This window comes from Mytilus trossulus, chromosome 7 (genome assembly GCF_036588685.1).
Source record: "Mytilus trossulus isolate FHL-02 chromosome 7, PNRI_Mtr1.1.1.hap1, whole genome shotgun sequence".
NCBI classification, from domain to species: domain Eukaryota; kingdom Metazoa; phylum Mollusca; class Bivalvia; order Mytilida; family Mytilidae; genus Mytilus; species Mytilus trossulus.
Genome location: NC_086379.1, coordinates 15021771 through 15042166, shown reverse-complemented (window position 1 = coordinate 15042166; position 20396 = coordinate 15021771). Strand labels below are relative to the sequence as shown.

Genomic DNA, 20396 nt, shown 5'->3' with positions numbered 1-20396 from the left:
AGCTGGCCCCTAAACAAATATATACTAGTTCAGTGATAATGAACGCCATACTAATTTCCAAATTGTACACAAGAAACTAATATAAAAATAATACAAGACTAACAAAGGCCAGAGGCTCCTGCCTTGGGACAGGCGCAAAAAATGTAATATCTTAAGTCTTTTCAAAAGTGGCATGTACCGCTTGATTGAAAATGATGTCAACAGCTTGACAGTGTTGAAACGATTTTTATCTGTCCGACTTGTACTTCCAGTTTTCTGATACTTTGAATTACAAGTGCAGTATGCTAAGAATGACATTTTGAACTTGAGTTAATCATTTTGAGTGATCAGATTGGAGGAAGATCACCTAACTTAATCTGATTTGTTCATGGATAGTATGTTCATACATAGGACATTGTTTTTATGCCCCTGTTATGAGCATTATGTTTTATGATCTGTGCGTCCCTCTGTTTGTTCGTTCGTTTAATCATCTGTTCGTCTGTCCGACTGTTCGTCCGTCCTTCTGTCCTGCTTCAGGTTTAAGTTTTTGGTCGAGGTAGTTTTTATGAAGTTGAAGTCCAATCAACTTGAAACATAGTACATATGTTCCCTATGACATGATCTTTCTAATTTTACGTAATACGTGTACTGGGGACACATTCTTGTCTTTTATACTTGTCGAAGATACCTTAATTAAACAGATGGTAGATGGCCTGGTAGCTTGCATGATGACTCACACTTAAATTTGTCATTTACGGGACAATGTTGTTGTCTTATCTTGACTAACTCCCTTTATACCATATGCATGCATAAGTGTACCCAACTCAAATGACTTGAACTTAGGTAACAACTTTTCAGAGAGGCCATTAGTTTAGCTTATACTTGTGGTTTCAGTGGCAGTTATAAACACCCACACTTCCGACTTTCAAAAGTAGATTGTCTTTTTTAAATCTTATCAATGGATGGATATCAAAACTATACATGAAGCCAACAATTGATTTATTACTATGAATGATTACAGGTTAACCAATGGTGATCCTAACACATACTGGCAGTCAGATGGTACAGCTAGGTCACACTGGATAAGGTACAGTATTATGAAGTGTTAAGTCTTGGACACATATTTATAAAACAAGCAAAAATTTGCCTGCATGTAGCTTCTTTTAAATAGTTTATGGTAATGTTGCTAATGCTGATCATTGAAAGTTCCTGATAAATTTAAATTTCTTCAGGATTTTGCAAAGGAAAACAATACTGCAGCAGAATGATTAAAACACCTAAAGTTCAGTCACAATGAATAGACACATTGTTTCATATTTTTTTATTCCTCAATGTCTATCATTTGAAATTTTTCTTTATTACAGATTACATACGAAAACAAATGTTGTAATAAAGACTTTATCCGTAGCAGTGGCCTCGTCTGACTCTAGTTATATGCCAGAACTTATACATATTGTTGCTGGGAAAAACTTCAGGAGCCTTAGACAACTCAAAGAAATAAGAATTCCCAGGTAAACTTATATCAAAAATTTGTAAGGGTTCCGCGGAACCCAGTGTCTCGCCTACTTTTGCTGTAAATCGCAGGCTCAACCAAAGTGAGGAAAAAAATCAATAAAAATATTCCTCTTGATACTATCTTATGATTGTAAGAAGCTTCTGTCCAAGTTTGGTAAAAATCTAGGATAGTTAATGAATCTAATAAATGTTTTGAAAACTTTAACTGCAGACTGTATGTAATGTAAACTGGAAGAAAATCTAAGTCCATTTAAAAGTAAAATACAGAAAAATGGAGTTATCTTTTTACAAAATTTACTGTCCAAGTTTGGTACAAACCCAGGATAGTTTAAGAAAGATGTTAAAATTTAAAAAACTTTAACCACAGAGTGAATGTAATGTTTCCCCGCAGAAAAACTAAGTCCATTTAAAAGTAAAATACGGAAAAAATGGATTTATTTTTTTACAAAATTTACTTCTGGATACTATCTTATGATCATAAACAAGCTTCTTTCCAAGCTTGGTACAATACCAGGATAGTTTAAGAAAGTTATTAAAATTCTAAAAACTTTAACCACAGAGTGAATGTTCTGTTTCCCCGCAGAAAAAACTAAGTCCATTTATAAGTAAAATACGGAAAAAATGGAATTTTATTTTTACAAAATTTACTTCTGGATACTATCTAATGATCATAAACAAGCTTCTGTCCAAGTTTGGTAGAAATCCAGTATAGTTTAAGAAAGTTATTAAAATTTCAAAAACTTTAACCACAGGGTGAATATTTGTGGACGCCGCCGACGCCGACGCCGACGCCGACGGAATGTAGGATCGCTTAGTCTCGCTTTTTCGACTAAAGTCGAAGGCTCGACAAAAATGGAAATATTTAATAAACCATTTGAGCCATTTTATTAGTAATGGAATTTTGGAATATGTTTTGGTAAGGAATAATAAAAAAATTGTTGCTCAAAAACATAGATAAATAACTTCATTAGAGAAATACTCCTCTCTTTAAAGAGACCTAATAACAAGATTAATTTGCAAATGGTTTAAGACAGAATAAATTTGAAATGATAAAAAATAAATATCTTATTTTAGGATACATAAATGTGGACAATATATTTCTAACCTTAAACAGTTTGAATTGCACATAATAATTATGTAATTATATTTCAGTCATGTGACAGGTGATGTTGTCTTGTTGAAGAACTGTAAGATTTATTACCCAAGTAAGTGAAAAGATGATTTCCATATACATGTACCTCCTAACAGTTTGATAGCAAATGTTGTAGTCAAAGGGAAGTAACTAGACAAAAAAAACAATGTTATGTCAGAAATCTCGCACAACATATTTGTGTATAAAACCAAGAAATATATTCCTGTACTATAAATTGATGGGCAAATATTTTTAAAACCAATTAATGTGCTTTAAGTGCTTTAAGTTACCAATGTATTTCTTTTATCACTAGCTATGAATTGGTATGAAAAATAACATAAATATTGTGAAAGACAGAAATGTAGCAGAAATCAATGAAAACAATTATAATGTGTTATATTTTTTTTTGTGCTCTTCATCTGACACAAGGTTTTCTTTGCAGTTATACAGATAAACATAAAGAGATGTAGAAATGATGGCTGTGACACAAGGATTCATGGAATTAAAACTGTCGGGTACAAGTAAGTTTGATAGAAAAGGATAGGAAATCTTTTAATTATGTTGCTTATTGTACACAAATTTTTAATAAATCATATGCAGCATACAAATTGCCTAATTCTTAAAAATATCTGAAGCTTAATACAAATTTAGCTTTCTTACAAACAGCACACTAAGTATTGCTTTTATCACCCTAGTAAACAGTATTTGCTCCTCCCCTAAATGTGCTTGGCAAAAAGCAGCATTTTTTTTTTAAACATTTGGTTCATCTCCCTAACTCAAGATGACAATGATATTGCAAGACATCTTCATGGTAGTACAAAGTACAAAAAATATAACTAAATGATCTCATAGGTCTTTGTAAAGATATATGTATAAAAAATTTGTAAGGGTTCCGCGGAACCCAGTGTCTCGCCTACTTTTGCTGTAAATCTCAGGCTCAACAAAAATGAGGAAAAAAATCAATAAAAATATTCCTCTTAATACTATCTTTTGACTGTATAAAGAAGCTTCTGTCCAAGTTTGGTGAAAATCTAGGATTGTTAATGAATGTAATATATGTTTTGAAATTTTTAACTGCAGACTGTATGTAATGTTAACTGGAAGAAAATCTTAGTCCATTTAAAAGTAAAATACAGAAAAAATGGAGTTATCTTTTTAAAAAATTTACTTCTGGATACTATCTTATGATCATAAATAAGCTACTGTCCAAGTTTGGTACAAACCCAGAATAGTTTAAGAAAGTTATTAAAATTTAAAAAACTTTAATCACAGAGTGAATGCAATGTTTCCTCATACAAAAACTAAGTCCTTTTAAAAGTTAAATACAGAAAAAATGGATTTTTTTTTTTAAATATACTTCTGGATACTATCTAATGATCATAAACAAGCTTCTGTCCAAGTTTGGTACAAACCAAGGATAGTTTAAGAAAGTTATAAAAATTCTAAAAACTTTAAACACAGAGTGAATGTAATGTTTCCCCGTAGAAAAAAACTAAGTCCATTTATAAGTAAAATACGAAAAAATGGAATTTTATTTTTACAAAATTTACTTCTCGATACTATCTTATGATCATAAACAAGCTTCTGTCCAAGTTTGGTAGAAATCCAGTATAGTTTAAGAAAGTTATTAAAATTCTAAAAACTTTAACCACACAGTGAATGTAATGTTTCCCAGCAGAAAAAAAACTTAAGTCCATTTATAAGTAAAATACGGAAAAATGGAATTTTATTTTTACAAAATTTACTTCTGGATACTATCTTATGATCATAAACAAGCTTCTGTTCAAGTTTGGTAGAAATCCAGTATAGTTTAAGAAAGTTATTAAAATTTCAAAAACTTTAACCACAGAGTGAATATTTGTGGACGCCGCCGCCGACGACACCGACGATGACGGAAAGTAGGATCGCTTAGTCTCGCTTTTTCGACTAAAGTCGAAGGCTCAACAATGAATTAACAAATCATAAATATTTATTATCTTTGAATAAAAATGTAATGACTTAGCAGACAAAACATTAACTGATTCTCATAAAATTCATAACTGTCTGATGTTTTACAGAGTAATGAAAGAATTAGGTATAAATGTTGGAGATGCCGCAGCTGTATGGTACATACAAATCCTAGCCTCTACAGTCACCATGACATTACCACTCAACCCACAACTCAGACCAATGGTACTGGAGCATACAAGGTAAATTATACACTCTGCAGGCCACATATTAGGTACTTAAAACATGTAGAGTCTAAATACATTGGCAATAAGTCCACAGCTTCAGGAAATAAACATGCACAGATCTTAGTTAAAATAGATATCAATACAATACCACTCAATTCACAACTTCAGTAAATGAATTGGATCAGACAAGGTTAGTATTACATACAGGTTCTAACAACCTCAATTACCTTAACTCAACATTTTAATCACTAACTTTTACCAATGTTTCTGAAACATCCAATATAACCTTTATACAGACCTAAGCAACTAGAAACATGATGATGTTACCAGTGAAACCAGCAATATGACCATTTATACTGTTATTCATCTGAATGCCTTTTGACACAAGAACTCATTCTACAATTTTAACTATTGATATTTTAAATTACCAGAAAACTTAATCATAGGGACTTTGGTTGCAATTTTTATTCAGTTTTAAACCTTTAATCCACACCAAAAATATCTTTGAATTTTAAAGTTTGTACAGAAATAAGCCTCAGATAGTCTGTAACGATTCACTCTTTGAAGTTGATACATTGTTGAAATGCTTTAAAAGTTTTAGACTTCTTGTAATCATAAACATGTTACCAAGACGACTTAGTTCAAAGTCAAACAAATTGTATGCTTGAACTGCAAGTATTTGAAACACATGTCTTTGTTCATAATTTTATAGGATTTAATTTTTTCTTTATTTCAGGAGAGCTTTAGATAACATACCACCATTATCATTGTGTCCTGCCAGTACAGAGAGACCAAAGTTTCTATCTAAATATGTTCTACAGGAGGTGGAGAAGTTTGTCACAGATATAGCTCTGTAAGTTTGGGAAACTAAAAAAATATGTTATGATGAAAGTTGTGAATAGAGGGATTATGTTTTTTTTTCTATGAATGGGTTACACCATTTGACTTGATAACAATCATTCAATCGTCCACAAATTAAGTCATTTACTTTTCTATTCTTAGTACATCTTACTGAGACATGTGATAATTGAAGTATCATATATCTTTATTTTCATTGTTTGAAATTCATCATTTTCAAAATTTTTGACATTTTCACAATACTTAATTATATGAACTTCAATTTTGGTAGAAAGTAAAATATCAAAAATACTTAACTCCAAGGAAAATTCAAAACAGAAAGTCCCTAATCCAATAGCAAAATCAAAAGCTCAAACACATTAAATGAATGTAGATGACATTTTATCTGAAAAATAAAATAAATTATTTTTTCTCAATTTAAAGTATTATAATTCTTTCTTATTATATATGATCATATATGTTATTAAAGCTGTGTAATATTTTTTATTCAGCTGTGGACAGAAATAAGATTTATGTCTGATAATATTATAATATCTACTGTTTTGTTAACTTGAAAAATATATCTGCTTTCCAAATTAAGACTTGTGCAGAATTGTTTACCTTGGATATTTTTTTCTGATTTACAAAATAATTTTTATTGTAGTAGCAATGATGGTGAAGTTGTTCAGGAAGGATTACATATGCTACTTTCATTCAATCTAGCCAGAGGAAATGTGGGTGGAATACTGAGGACCTTAAAGCTTCTTCAAGGTGACAATTAAAAAATATTGCCATTCAGCATTTAAATATACCTTATCTTTATTTCAGAATCAGCATTTTTTTTACTGGAAATTTTACCACACTTGAACTATTGACATCATATCGTTATCACTTTTTATTGTTTCATCTGACATTTTCTCTCGTGTCATTAAAATTTATGTGAACGTCTGCAAGAGCCAGTACTAGCAGACAAAAAGCGAAAAGGTGTTTAAAACCGTTATTAAAATATGTCTTTTATATAGTTTAAAGTTCATGATTATGGATTTACTTCTTAAAAAATTTAGTTCAGAATGAATTTGTCAGCAGGAAGGATCATACAAGTGTAATAAATCCCACTCCCAGGGGTCGAAATTAGCGCTGGTCCGGTGGTCTGGGACCAGTAGAATTTGAGTAGGACCAGTAGATTTTGTCACCTTGTGGTCCGGCGAATTAGTAGAAATTTGTCGATAAAATCCCTGATTGAATCACAATTTTTTTTACAAAACAATTTACCTGCGAAATCAATTACACAGTACTGAAGGTACTAAGTATTACAATTGATAAACTTTTTATTAATATCGAGGTTAAGCGTCCTTCACAACAACACAAAATGTGGACATTTTCGGAATGAGTCAAGTTGTCGGACAAAAAAAATAAAAAAATAAGTGACATTTAAAAGGAAGATCTTTATGAAATTGACAAAAAGAAACGTAAATATAAAAAATCATAGGTAAAAAAACGCGAATGGTTTAATTATATAGTTAATTGCAATGTAATGGATTGTATATCATGTGAACAATTTACAGTGACAGACCTAGATAAGAAATGTATTTTTGTAACGAGATCTTCAAATGTTATGTTAGATTCTGTACTTGCTAATAAACAATCAGAACAGCACTAAAAAACTACGAGAATTAAGGAGAGGAAACAAAGGAAGGGAAAATCATGAAAATAAACGTAAACATCTCTCATTTATATTAGTGTTTGTCAAATGAATTTCATTTGTGCAGGACCAGTAGGTTTGGAGCCGGACCAGTAGATTTTCAGTCCACTGGACCGGCTGGCCGGTACACAAAAAAGCTTCAATTCGACCCCTGCCCACTCCTATATTTAAACACGTTCAGCATAACTCTTGATATCGATAATTAAAAAGTTATGCTTACACTTCAAGGTTTTTTGTAAAAAAAAGAATAACATGCATGGTTTTATAATTTATCTATGTCAAATTTCTGTTGTCAATGTTGATTTTATTTTCAGAATTCCCAGAGACAAGTTTGCCATGTTCAGAATTATTGAGAAAGATGTTACAGGCCAGAGATTCATGTTGGGAAAAATCAGGTTTGTATTTTTGTCATTAAACATGTCTTATGCTTTATATGAAAGGAATCTTTCATATCTGAAATTCTGGACAAGACAATATTGTAATTTTGAACCATGAGTTTTATGTTTCCTAAGAATAAATGTCAACAATTCTATTTTGACCCAGTGTTCTCCCCAGGCCGTTTTAGCGCCGCGATGTTCAGCGCTATTTGAATTCACCGCGGTGGTATTTGGGCAGACCGCGGCGCTATCCAATCAAAAATCAGCGCTATTGTTTTTGAATTTCAAACATCCTGTATTATTTTGTACACATTCCGATCACATGATCGACTGGTTTATTTATCCGAGAGATCGTTTATTCACCCAACGATGTTAAATATCGTAGGGACCAGTTCAATAAATGATCAAAATGGCGCCATTTGCAAAACTTTTACTGCCAAATTAACCTTTCCTTCCTCGAGTTTTTCGCTTTTAAGAGATACCAAAACTTATGAAAGGAATGGACAGAGACATTAAATGCATGTCTCGGGTGCTGAAAAGTTCATTTCTAAAAAATATAAGGGAAGTGTTACCCCCTTCTCTGACAACGTGGTCTCGACCATTGCTTGAACAATCTATGACTATATCATTACTTTTTCGCGTTTACTACCGAACTGTGGACCCTGAATTGTTTGAAGGAGGCAACCCTGTTATTAAGGGATTCATTATAAGCCCGTATATTACGATTACTTGTCCATCCGTGGCTCTATTTCAAATGGATAAGGGAATAAGACAAAACGAAAATTTGGTGTAGATATATTTGAAATATCGATATTTGTCAACCAATCATCAATTTATATTATTTAAATACTGCTTTAAATTTAATGTAAACAGAGGATGGCTTGGATTAGGAATAGTATTTAATGCTAAAAAGGCCACAAATGTAAACAGGAAGTTATATCAGCCAGTAAGGGAGATAATTTGGGAGGGAAAGACCTAAAAGAAGTACTGTCAAATCTTGACAAACCGATCTTGTGGCACATATTCAAATGTTTATAGAATTATCAAGCACAACCTCTAAAAGTGGTTATTGCTTCAATTTTCATACATAATGTATTTGATTGGTAATTTACCTTTAAAATAAAAAATATCTTTAAAATATTTTTATAGGATTTCTTTCATACATGTTATATTCATAATTCATAATTGGAATATTTTAGCCTTTTTTTAAGCAAATCTTTGATAACATTTGAATATTATTGAAAGGGCAAGTTCATTTCTTCCTTAAAAATACTATACTCATTTTTATTGCAAAGTTGCACTTTGCTAGAAATGTTTATAAAAGTAAATGTAAAAAATACCAATCTTGTCATTGAAAACTTTCTCACAGAAGCTGACAATGACTTTATTGTTGGTCCTACATGTTCTGAAACATCACCTGTTAGTAATAAGAAATCTTCACATAGGCAGTCTGGTATAGACCCACCATGGAAAAGACTTCTCCTTGAGTTTTACAGACAGATAATAATATGAGGATTATATGAATTTACAATGGAGAAAAAGACTTTTCTTCTATCATGTCTATATCTAGACAATAACATTAGCAAACAAAGGGTAACTTCCATGAGCATGATGAGGACATCATTACAAGAGAAAACATCAATAGCATATTTATATAGGAAAAACACATAAAAAATCAATTACAAACCAACCGCGCGACGCGACAAAGTTACTGAGAATTGTGGAAAATCACGCGCTTACCACAGCGCTATCCAAAAATCCTTGGGAGAACACTGTGACCTATTGGGTTTATAAATGTCAATGTACCATTTGAAAAGCTTGACTACTATATTCATTTATAACTTAAAACAGTTTTGGTCTTGGAATAATGGAGTTGATGTTGGGGACTGAAAAAGCCCCTTACCAAAAACAGTAAAGGTAAAGTCACCTGAAACAAGATTTTCAACTGAACAGTATTGATTAACGTGTAAATACTTCTAGGGACAAACCAACTGGGCAGATTCAAGAAAATTGATGAATGTTTGTAATAGTTTGAAAAATGTAACTTTTGAATAAGAATAGGGAACTTGTATACAGAATTATTCTAAAATGTAAATCAATATTTTATGCAGGGCACCAGTTACCAGTGACAATACTTGGTACTGATGGAGGGAAATCGGATGATAATTCAGGACCAGAAAATCTTCTCAATCACACATGGACTTCATTGCCTGTGGAAGGTAATATTAACATGGATGATAACTGATAGTGGCATTGTTCACCATCAAGAGTGATCATAAAAATATCAAATGAAATGAAACTGCAAAATAATATATTAACAGCCAAATAATTTTTGGGAATTTTCATTAAAAAAATATAAAATTCTTGAAAAAAAAACAATGTATTCAAGCATCAAACCAAATAATGACAATTATGAATTAAATCATGGCATTATGATGAGTATTGTAGCTTCTTTTTTTTTTAGGTTAGGTTTGTTTTTAAACCATTCAAAACTGTAAAAAAAGTGAAAATGAAATAACCAGAATTACACAAAATTTCCATAGAATTATTTATTGTAATGATAGGAAGATAGAAGATAAAAGACTTCTTGACACAGTTTTGAGTGCATGACCGAAGACCCAAAGGATTTTCAAAATAAAACTGCAAGATAGAATATGTGAACTGCCAACTTTTTTAATCACATGTTTGTTTATATTTTAGCATTTTATACAACAGAGGAAGGAAAAACAAAATGTAACATAATATTTAAAAGTACAGAGTTTATACAGATAACTAGGATAAGACTGAAGGTAATTGATATAAAATATGATCTGTAATGATAAGATTGACTTTTCGTTTTAATGCTTTTCTGAGTAAAAACAGATCCAAGATAAACTGTGAAAGTTGAAGAATCATTTGGAGATGTTCAGTACATTCTTGAATTTTCATAATCAGTTTGAGTTTAGCCACAGGTCTTTTGGCACAACCTTGCAAAATAACTATCAGGTCTAATACAGACTTGTAAAATCTATATAAAATTTAAATACATTTTACACTTTTAATTTTAATGAAAAAAAAAGACTTTTTTAAAATATTGTATACAGTCACAAATTTGTTTATTTTTCCAGGAAAAGAGGTTATATGGATCTATTTGACTGCCTTAGGTCCAGACTTTTAACTTATTTTGAACAAAAATAATGGCTAATGGTGCAGGAAAATCTGTTTATACATAATATATTTCTTCATGCTTTTGATTATTTTCAGAATGCACAAGGAAGTAAGGGAGTTAGAAGAGGACTTTTATTTGTTTATAGAGACAGGTAAAATACTATTCATGCTAATAATATACATATTGATTGGTTTGATGAGTAAACAAAAAGTTGTGTTTTTTCTTCGACGATATTTTTACTTTAAAAGCACTTTAGTTGATTGAGTATACTGACTCCACAAAGCATTTAGCCAAATGGCATTAAATAGAAATTTTGTTAAGCCAGAAATGCAATGAGGTTATATTTGCCACAAGGCATTGTGTAGGATTCTAGACAGCAAGTACAGTATTCCAGCAGAACAAAATTAGCCTCTATGGAAAACTAACATTGTATGGACTTAACTAGAACTAAAATGACCTTGAAATTGAATTTGGGTAACTGTTTTAAAAATAATTTCATTGACAACACCTTTTTTAGCACTGAGAAATTCAACATGGAAGAACATGCCAAAAGATTTGAGAGTTATGATGACTGGGGCAAAATGGAGTATGATTTTAGTGTACAAGTCAGGTTGGTTCTAATCTATAACATCAATAAAAACTCAAATAGGAAGCAGTACAACTATGATTTAATATTGAATATTATTAATTCTTAAATATGTAATGTTTTGGTCTCTGAAAAAACGGTTTCTGCTTTCTATATGTCCATCATGGTGTTTTGATATTTTTGTTGCTCAGTTTCTTCAGGATACAAAATGTCTTTTTCACATTTCTAATAATTATTTTGAAATTAAACAAGAAGTTGATATCAGGGGATATCCATTTCTCACTTGTTATGAAACTTTAAATAATCTCAACTTAGTTACTTTGTAATTGGACATAGATGGGTGATGGTCTCCTTCTTAAATATTTGTTTTTTACTTTGCACCTTCATATTTTTTTTTTTTTACAGGGGAGCAGGTATAGCAGGGAAACCAGACAATCCTGTGGCTTATTTTACATTTGTTTTTATTTTACAGGGGAGCAGGCATAGCAGGTAAACCAGACAATCCTGTGGCCTATTTTACATTTGAAGATGATTGGTAAGATATGATAAAGGGATCAATTGTTTTCGTTAGTATGGACATAAAAGTAACATTTAATTTGAAGTACATTTGAATAAAACAAGATATGTGGTTTATCTTTTGAATAAGACAGCTGTCAAAATAGCAAAAATAACAACCCTGAGCACTCTGACTTCCTCCATCTATAAAACTGGCTGCCACAAAATATCCAATAATGCTAGAGTTACATTAAACACCAATCAAATACACAAAAATAACATATTAAATTCATAGGGCAACATGCAGTCTTCAAAAATAGACAGATATCAAGACAATATGTCAATTGTTTGTTGGTCCCAGGCCAATATATTAAATAGAAACAAAATTACCAACTTACTGATACATGTATGTGGTTTGGTGTCTTATTTTATCGTCCTACCCTACACCAATATCACCCTGCTCTGTCGCTCCGTAATTCTCGTATCAAGACTTCAAAACGAGACCAGGCATTATCAGCAACTTCACAATGTGAGAGAAGAAGTTATCAGCGACGTCACAATTCGAGAGGAGACGTTATCAGGCTTGCTCTTTCATCAAGCTTAAACTGTCTTAGGGAGAAAGAAAAGATCAGTAATAAAACAATAAAAAGATAATCAGGTTTTCTTCATATAGATATTGTAAAATATCAACCGCTCAACACAATGTGAAACTTTTTAGCTTGTTCGCTACACTCACTCGCTAAAAAGGTTCACATTGTGGCTCGCGGCTGATATTTTACGATATCAATGTGTAGAAAACCCGATAATCTATACATATCAATATTGTTCTCATTGCAGCAATGAAATAGACATCCCAGTTACTTGGCATCCTGTTGGGCAGGTGAGTTTTTCATAAGACACATCATTTTTGACAGAAGTTTGTGGTATTATGTTTCCACCCACTGAAATTTTTGACCGAACTTTTTGGTATCTGAAAATTTTTGTCTCTGTCAATGCACTTGTAAGTTTTCTGCTGTTTTTTTGTTGTTGTAATCCTTTAATTCATTGATTAAATATAATCAGAATACCTGTAATATTAAAAGTGTTTTAGCCTTGTTAACTTAGGAAAAACATAAATTTAAACAAAATTTCCTGGATTCTAATTTTTAATATCGTTACTGCATCATGTTTAAAATTTCACAAATTGTTTATTATATTTTATATCTGTTTTAGTATATCCTGATAAAGCTGTTAGAACCTCGACAAGAGAAGGAAACAAAGCTGTCTGTAGCTGGGGTCAGATTTTATGGATTTCCTAGAAAACAAGTATTGATAGATGAGGAAGTGTCTGTAAGTTTTTATAGCAGTCAAGTGCATGCCTACTTTTCATACCATACCCGTAGCCAGGGGGGGGTTTGGGGGTTTTGGACGAACCCCCCCCCCTAAAAATAAATAAGCACTATTAAAGTCAATGTTCTGTTCGAATTGTGACTGTTAAAGTCGAGTTTGTGGGTCCAACGAACCAACCCTTGGAAATTCCTGGCTACGCATACAGATAGTCAACTTTTTCAGAATCCTTGTTACAAGATATTTTGAAAAGTGGACTGGCCGATCAAAATTTTATAACTATAGATTATCATTGATCATCACAACCAGATTGATTTTATTGCTTGAGCTCAAACGGCGTACATGAGAAAAGCAATTGAGATGAGATGACCAATGATAATCTGTTTATCACTATTTTACCTATGACAACGTTGTTAATTTCATTGACAACAGGCACATGTGCCCTTAGTTTCTAGTGATTATTTTTCATATCACTCTACTGTGCTGAAAAAAGAAATAATCAGTCAGTAAGATTAAAGGAAATTTCTGTAAAATTTAAATAGCAATAATCCATTTTATTTCATTTGAAAAGTGACTACAAATGCCTCCTTTCTCTTTTGTTAAATTGCTACTTTTAAAGATAGATGTAATTTATTGACTCTTATTGAAATTTTATCTCTGAATCTTCATATATAAGAAATAATCTATCATAATAGATATTTGACATTTTTGCAGGTAAAGCATCCTCCAAACCCTGACAAGAAACCAAACTGTAACAGTTTAGAGATTATACAACATGTATTAGAGTTCATAGTTGATCTAGCACAAGATCAGGTTTGTTTGTTGGTTAGAGATTAGCAATATGTTTTGATATGTATTGACTATGATTTGTAGAATGCTAATGTTTGTTAAAATATACAAACCACAATTTAAGTGCTGTAAATTATAAACTTCTTATGCTATTAATGAACACTTAAGTGTACTTACATTTTACGGCTGATCTGAAAGTTGTGGGACAAATCTTGTCAAATTAGTATGCTTATTGCTACACAATTAAAATATCAAAGATTTTTAAAACGTAAAACTAGAGAAATGAGCATATAGGTAATAAAAAATAGAAGAAGAAAAAAATGAGTTTAGACTAAACAGTCATAGAAAGGCTTTTTCATTTTCTGTAAAGAAAAAAAAAGAAAAGATAATGTCTTTAATGAGGTATTTCTCAAAAAAAAAAAAAATGTGGTAGAAATAGCAACTAAAAGTCACTGGCCTGAGAACACAGTTATTTTGTAGTACGTTTCTTTTATACAATAAATTTAAAAAATATTTTAAAAATCTCATCTGCTCTATCTCAAAAAGACATTTACAGTGTAAAGTACTACTATTACGAAAAGTAATATCAAAAGTATAGAATATAAGTCTACCAGCTCTAACTGAAAATATTGACAATTCTATGTTAAGGCTCCTATTGTTATTTTTAGGTGAAGAAAGGTATTTCCTCAGGGAAGTCAGATTACTTAGAGTTTGGAGATACACCTATCGATACCCTGTGGGAACTATATACTGCTTTCAGAGATAAGTAAGTTACCCTGAGAACAAGATACACTCAATGAAAATTACACAATAAAACAGACAAAGACAGTTCTCTAGATTTTGGTAAGGGGTACCATTTTGTGAGATTCCTCTAGTTTGACTGAATTTCCCTCAATAGTATTGCAATCTAACAATATTTACACCCGATTTCATTTAGCAGATTGTAATTTTACCTAGTTTTATCTCAGTGACATTTGGAATATATTTGAATTTGATATTAAAAGATGATCTTCTATTATTGCACTAAATGTTCAAGTGTGTGTAGTATATGATGTGATATATCTTGGCAAAAAAAATAATAATGCAAACAAGATTTTACAAAAATATGTCTTACTTGTATGATATTGATTAGCACATTTGATCCATATTTTACAGTGACCAAGAGAAATGGCAGAGTTGTGCTATTTTGATGTTACAGTTGATGTATTGTCTTCTGCCAGTGTCGTCTGCTCCAGAGGGAGAGAAAAAGGTAAAGATATAATGTCTGGAAATTTATTGTTAACCCTTTTGCCGATGAGTTCTGGTTTACCGGGATTCACGCTTCAACAGCTGACGATGAGTCCCGTTTTACCAGGATCGGAATACCTCTTCTACATTTCCTGCTTAAAACAGTGCAAACATGAGTTATCTTTCTTTGATTAATACCTGGATGAAAGTGTAAACATGGCGCTTCCGTTTGTTGAAAACCGTGTCAAAATCAGAGGAAATTTACGAAATTTACGAGAACTTGAAATGAGGGAATATTTTTTTTGAAAAGAATATGGAAGAATTGAAGCCAAACTAGTATACTTTTTTTGACATAAAAAACATTGTTTTATGTACAAAACACTTGGAATGGACATCGTTCAATGTGAGGAACTGGTACAGCCTAAAAATTTTGCCGTTTTGGGTTAAAAAATTACGATTTGGGGTTAAAAAGCAGAATTTTGAGAATTTCACCTAAGAAATGCTGAAAATTGGAAAATTTTAATATATTATGAAGAAAAAATTTTCAAAACATGAACAAAACTGTGAACATGGTGTTATTAAAGGAAATAAATACAAACAAGATTTTTTTTAACATTTATTATTAAGATCTCCCACTTGAGTAATAGTAGCCAGGGAAGCCATCATCTCAGAGTAGTTTCTGTCTGGGCAGCATACGGTGAAAGGGTTAAGCTAGGATACTTTATTTCTGCTCTGCTCCTTGTGCATCTATTGTTTTTTTTGTTTCGTTATTAAGTTTCTTATGAATTTTTAACATCAGACATATTCTGAAATGGATTTTTTTTAAATAAAGCATTTATGTAATTTATCTTCTTAGCTAGAATCATATAATTGAATTTTGGATGTAACACGTCTTCTGATTGGCTGACGTTATTTTGTTATGAGCCCATAGACATAATTTTGTCAAGTGACCATGACGTCATCAACTTTTTTTAATGGTTTTCTACGGTTTTAAAAGGAATTTAGAATTAAATTATAAGAAATTACTGTAATATTTTTTTTGTCTATTCGAAATAGCATAAAAAATGTGGTGCACACTGTTAAATAACCTGCTTAGCACGTTTTTCAGTGTGCACCAGATTTTTCATGTTATTTCTTCATAGACAGAAAAAATATTACACTCACTCCTTAATTGAATAGTATTTTTTCTATATTTTTCTTACAGAAATGTGCAGAGGAGATGTTTGAACATTTCTGTAAAGTAATAGATGACTCTGCAGTAGTAAAGACTAGTAAGAAATACAGATTATGTAAACAGCTAATTGTAGAGGGTAAGTTACTTAATAATGACAAACAACACCTAATAGAGCTAAATTCTGGGAAGTCTTTACCACCCTCAGGTCAGATTTACAGTTACAGCAACTCAAACACACCTTGATTCATGCTGGAAATATCACACTTCATTTTTGAAAATTTTTAATCTCTTCCAAGTGTTTCTAGTATGTTTTATTGAATTTTATCTGTTGATTTATTTAAATGAATTTAAATAAAAATGAAAGAAAACAAAATGAGTGATGAATGTCCTACTATTCAGGTGCAGCGATGTTTTTCCCAGACAAAGATGCCAGAAGAAAACAGCTGTTTTCAATGATGCACCATGTTGAGGTAACTTTATACAGTTCTAATTTGACTTCTATCTTTTATTTTCTTGTTTAAGAAATAAGAATTTGGTGATAATTGGTCTTTTTCCACCTGCACTGAACTTAACATAACTGTAGAAACTTATAAAAACTTTTTGTTATGATTTTGATGCAAAAATAGACCAATCTTATTTATTCTTATATGGCTGACATTGATTGAAGTATTTTATGTAAACAGTTATTAGATATAAGAGTTGTCAGTGCATCGTAAGCCTATCTGGCTTGCTGTAATGTAATATTGTATTGATATGTATCTATTGTATATGTTACAGGCATTTTGTAAAATGCCTGAAAACTTTAGGCATTTTCCAAAATGCCTGAAAGATTCAGTCATTATCCATAATGACTAAATTCTCTAGGCATTTTACACAATGCCTAAAATTATTTTATAGAAAAAAATCTTAAGAAAAACATTTGAAAGCTCTGAAAACCAGAGCTGTTTTATTTGTGATAATTACTGAATTAGAATGAAGAGCTTAAATAATCAAGAATACATTTTACTGAATAATTACAATTACAAGAACAGAACCTGACATTTTATTTTATATTTCTAAAAATGTTTGCACGACAGAACTTCATAGTATTTGTCCTGATTGTTTGCAAATATATTGTTTGGCGTAAAATCTGATTAAGATTGGAGAAATCTGGACCATCACACTTTTAGGTCTTTCATTACCTTTCATGTTCATTACTGATCAAGTACTTAACATTAGGCAACATAAGGTTACGCAATAAGCACACACATCTCAGATGACTGTCTTTTTTTCATATGTTCTAAAAAAAAAATCAAAGGATTCTTAGCAGGAAACGCTTCTCTTGTTAAAGCACTGTTATTTTCTTTTCTTTGTCGATTTTAATCTCTCCTAGCCAAGGGAGTCAAGTGAGCTTTTCTCATCTCGGCGGCTGTCTTCCATCTTTTTTTGTTAACTTTTAAAAACATGTTATCCTATGGAACTACTAGGTCACATTTAACCAAACTTGGCCACAATTGATCATTAGAGTATCTTGTGTAATCCCTGATTGCCAAACAACATGACCAACATGGCTATAAATGGAACATAGGGGTAAAAGATAGTTTTTGGTTTGATATATCTCTAAATCTAATGCATTTATATCAAATCTGACATGGGGGTTCAAAAGTTCTTCAGGTTAAGATCTATCAGCCTTGACATTTTCAGACGATCGGACAACTCTTTTGAGAACTCTAAGGTTGTTCTGAAGGGGTATTTTCTGTTCCTGTCCTAAATACCTTCATTTTAATTGCAAGCTGCAGTCTAAATGTAGGTCCTTTATCCAGGTCAATCCATACGGATTATAACCAAATTGTTCACATCTTAAAAAATGCATGACATATTTGCAACTGAAAGCAAAAAAAAACACCAGCAAAACGAACATTTCTCTATTTCATATGTTACACTTTACTGTTTTTAATCTATATTTTCTTAAAATGTGATTGTAAATTCTGTTCTATTGACAGAACAATTTGTCTGTTTGCCATATTGACAAATTAATCATAAATTCACTGTTGGTATCTCAAATACAGAGCGAGTACGTACTTAGCGTAGTTTCCCTAAAAAGAACATATCATCAGGCATAAAAAAAACTTCCGATCTGGTTTTTGGAGAATAAATTAGTTATGCCAAACCATTAGTTATTATCTTTGTAAGACATTGTGTTTTTGTCTATTTTGTCATATGCATCTAAATGATATCTTCCTTCTACAAATTGCCTGAAACTCAACAGGCAATTTGTGGAATTTCGCATCAAAATTTCAGTCATTTTACAAAATGACTAGGCATTTTTAGTCATTTTGTATAATGCCTGTCGAGGTTAGGCATTTTCTAAATTGCCTGAAAATTCAGTCATTTTACAAAATGCCTAAATTTAGAAAATGCCTGTAACATTATATATACAGGTTGCACTATAATAAATCATTCATTCAGTCATTCATTCATTCATATAAGAAGATGTGGTTTGAGTGCCAATAAGACAACTCTTCATTCAAGTCACAATTTGTAAAGTTAAACTATTATACATGTAGGTCAATGTACGGCCTTCAACACAGAGTTATTGCTTGCAAAACTATGGTATTTTATATAAAAATGACACTTACTAGAAAACAACTTTATGAACTATTTAAGAATTCAACTTACATCCTCATTATTTGTGTCATAAGAAAGTGTGGACCAATCAAAACATCCTGAAGAATGTTTGCCTTACTCATAATACAACACTGTTTCTAAGATGGTCCATTCAGTCATTTTACATCTTAAAGCTATAAAATATGTTTAATATTTACAGAATTTGTCCAAGTCTCCATCTGTGATGTTAGTATTCCAGTCATTGTGTAGATTCTTCAGCTCTGTAGATCCCAGTGGTTTGTTAGAACTACCAAACCATGTCAAAGAAGTAAGATAATTGTACTTCACTTTGTCCATATGTGACAGTGTCTTTTGAACTTGGATATTTACTTTTATTCAAAGAGGCAATAATTTACTTTAAGTGAAAGAGGCAATGAATTAGAAAGAAACTTTGACATGATGTGAGGCCAAAATAAAAATATGGTTTGTTTCCCCTCGCCCGACCGACTCAGAGAAATCCCGCCGACTCAAAAGTTTTTATTCCGTTTTTTTGCAACATGTTTTTTTATATCCGGAAATTTTTCGGGGTTGTTTCCGGTGCCGATGATCATTTTATGGTGACCTAAAATCAGCGGTATTGTTTTTGAATTTCAAACATCCTGTATTTGTACACATTCCGCTCACGTGATCGACTGGTTTATTTATCCGCGAAATCGTTAATTCACCCAACGATGTCAAATATCGTAGGGACCAGTTCAATAAATGATCAAAATGGTGCCATTTGAAAAACTTTTACTGCCAAATTAACATTTCCTTCCTCCAATTTTTCGCTTTTAAAAGATACCGAACTTAAGAAAGGAATGGACAGAGACATTTAATACATGTCTCAGGTGCTGAAAAGTTCATTTCTAAAAAATATAAGGGAAGTGTTATCCCCTTCTCTGACAACGTGGTCCCGACCATTGATTGAACCATCTATGACTATATCATTACTTTTTCGCTTTTACTACCGAACTGTCAAACCTGCATTGTTTGAAGGAGGCAACTCTGTTATCAAGAGATTCATTATAAGCCCGTATATTACGATTACTTGTCCATCCGTGGTTCTTTTTCAAATGGATAAGGGAATAAGACAAAACGAAAATTTTGTGTAGATATATATGAAATATCGATATTTGTCAACCAATCATCAATATATATTGTTTAAATATCGCTTGAAATTTAATGTAAACAGAGGATGGCTTGGATTAGGAATAGTATTTAATGCTATAAAGGCCACACATGTAAACAGGAAGTTATGTCAGCCAGTAAGGGAGATAATTTGGGAGGGAAAGACCTAAAAGAAGTAT

The 20396-nt window shown here is 31.6% G+C and overlaps 1 protein-coding gene across 1 annotated transcript in view; it reads left to right on the top strand.

Moving 5' to 3' along the window:
• The window catches only part of LOC134724675 (zinc finger ZZ-type and EF-hand domain-containing protein 1-like), an 89128-nt gene that overhangs the window by 17966 nt on the left and 50766 nt on the right, over positions 1 to 20396 (top strand). Inside the window, exons 10-31 of the mRNA XM_063587846.1 lie at positions 1001 to 1066; positions 1344 to 1490; positions 2647 to 2699; positions 3069 to 3147; positions 4684 to 4815; positions 5537 to 5653; positions 6302 to 6408; positions 7654 to 7734; positions 9828 to 9928; positions 10165 to 10180; positions 10417 to 10505; positions 10960 to 11015; positions 11382 to 11474; positions 11923 to 11985; positions 12783 to 12825; positions 13158 to 13274; positions 13986 to 14084; positions 14729 to 14826; positions 15216 to 15309; positions 16492 to 16597; positions 16861 to 16931; positions 19268 to 19375. Of these exons, the coding sequence (XP_063443916.1) occupies positions 1001 to 1066; positions 1344 to 1490; positions 2647 to 2699; positions 3069 to 3147; positions 4684 to 4815; positions 5537 to 5653; positions 6302 to 6408; positions 7654 to 7734; positions 9828 to 9928; positions 10165 to 10180; positions 10417 to 10505; positions 10960 to 11015; positions 11382 to 11474; positions 11923 to 11985; positions 12783 to 12825; positions 13158 to 13274; positions 13986 to 14084; positions 14729 to 14826; positions 15216 to 15309; positions 16492 to 16597; positions 16861 to 16931; positions 19268 to 19375 (1936 nt within the window). The remainder of the gene's footprint in view (positions 1 to 1000; positions 1067 to 1343; positions 1491 to 2646; positions 2700 to 3068; positions 3148 to 4683; positions 4816 to 5536; positions 5654 to 6301; positions 6409 to 7653; positions 7735 to 9827; positions 9929 to 10164; positions 10181 to 10416; positions 10506 to 10959; positions 11016 to 11381; positions 11475 to 11922; positions 11986 to 12782; positions 12826 to 13157; positions 13275 to 13985; positions 14085 to 14728; positions 14827 to 15215; positions 15310 to 16491; positions 16598 to 16860; positions 16932 to 19267; positions 19376 to 20396) is intronic.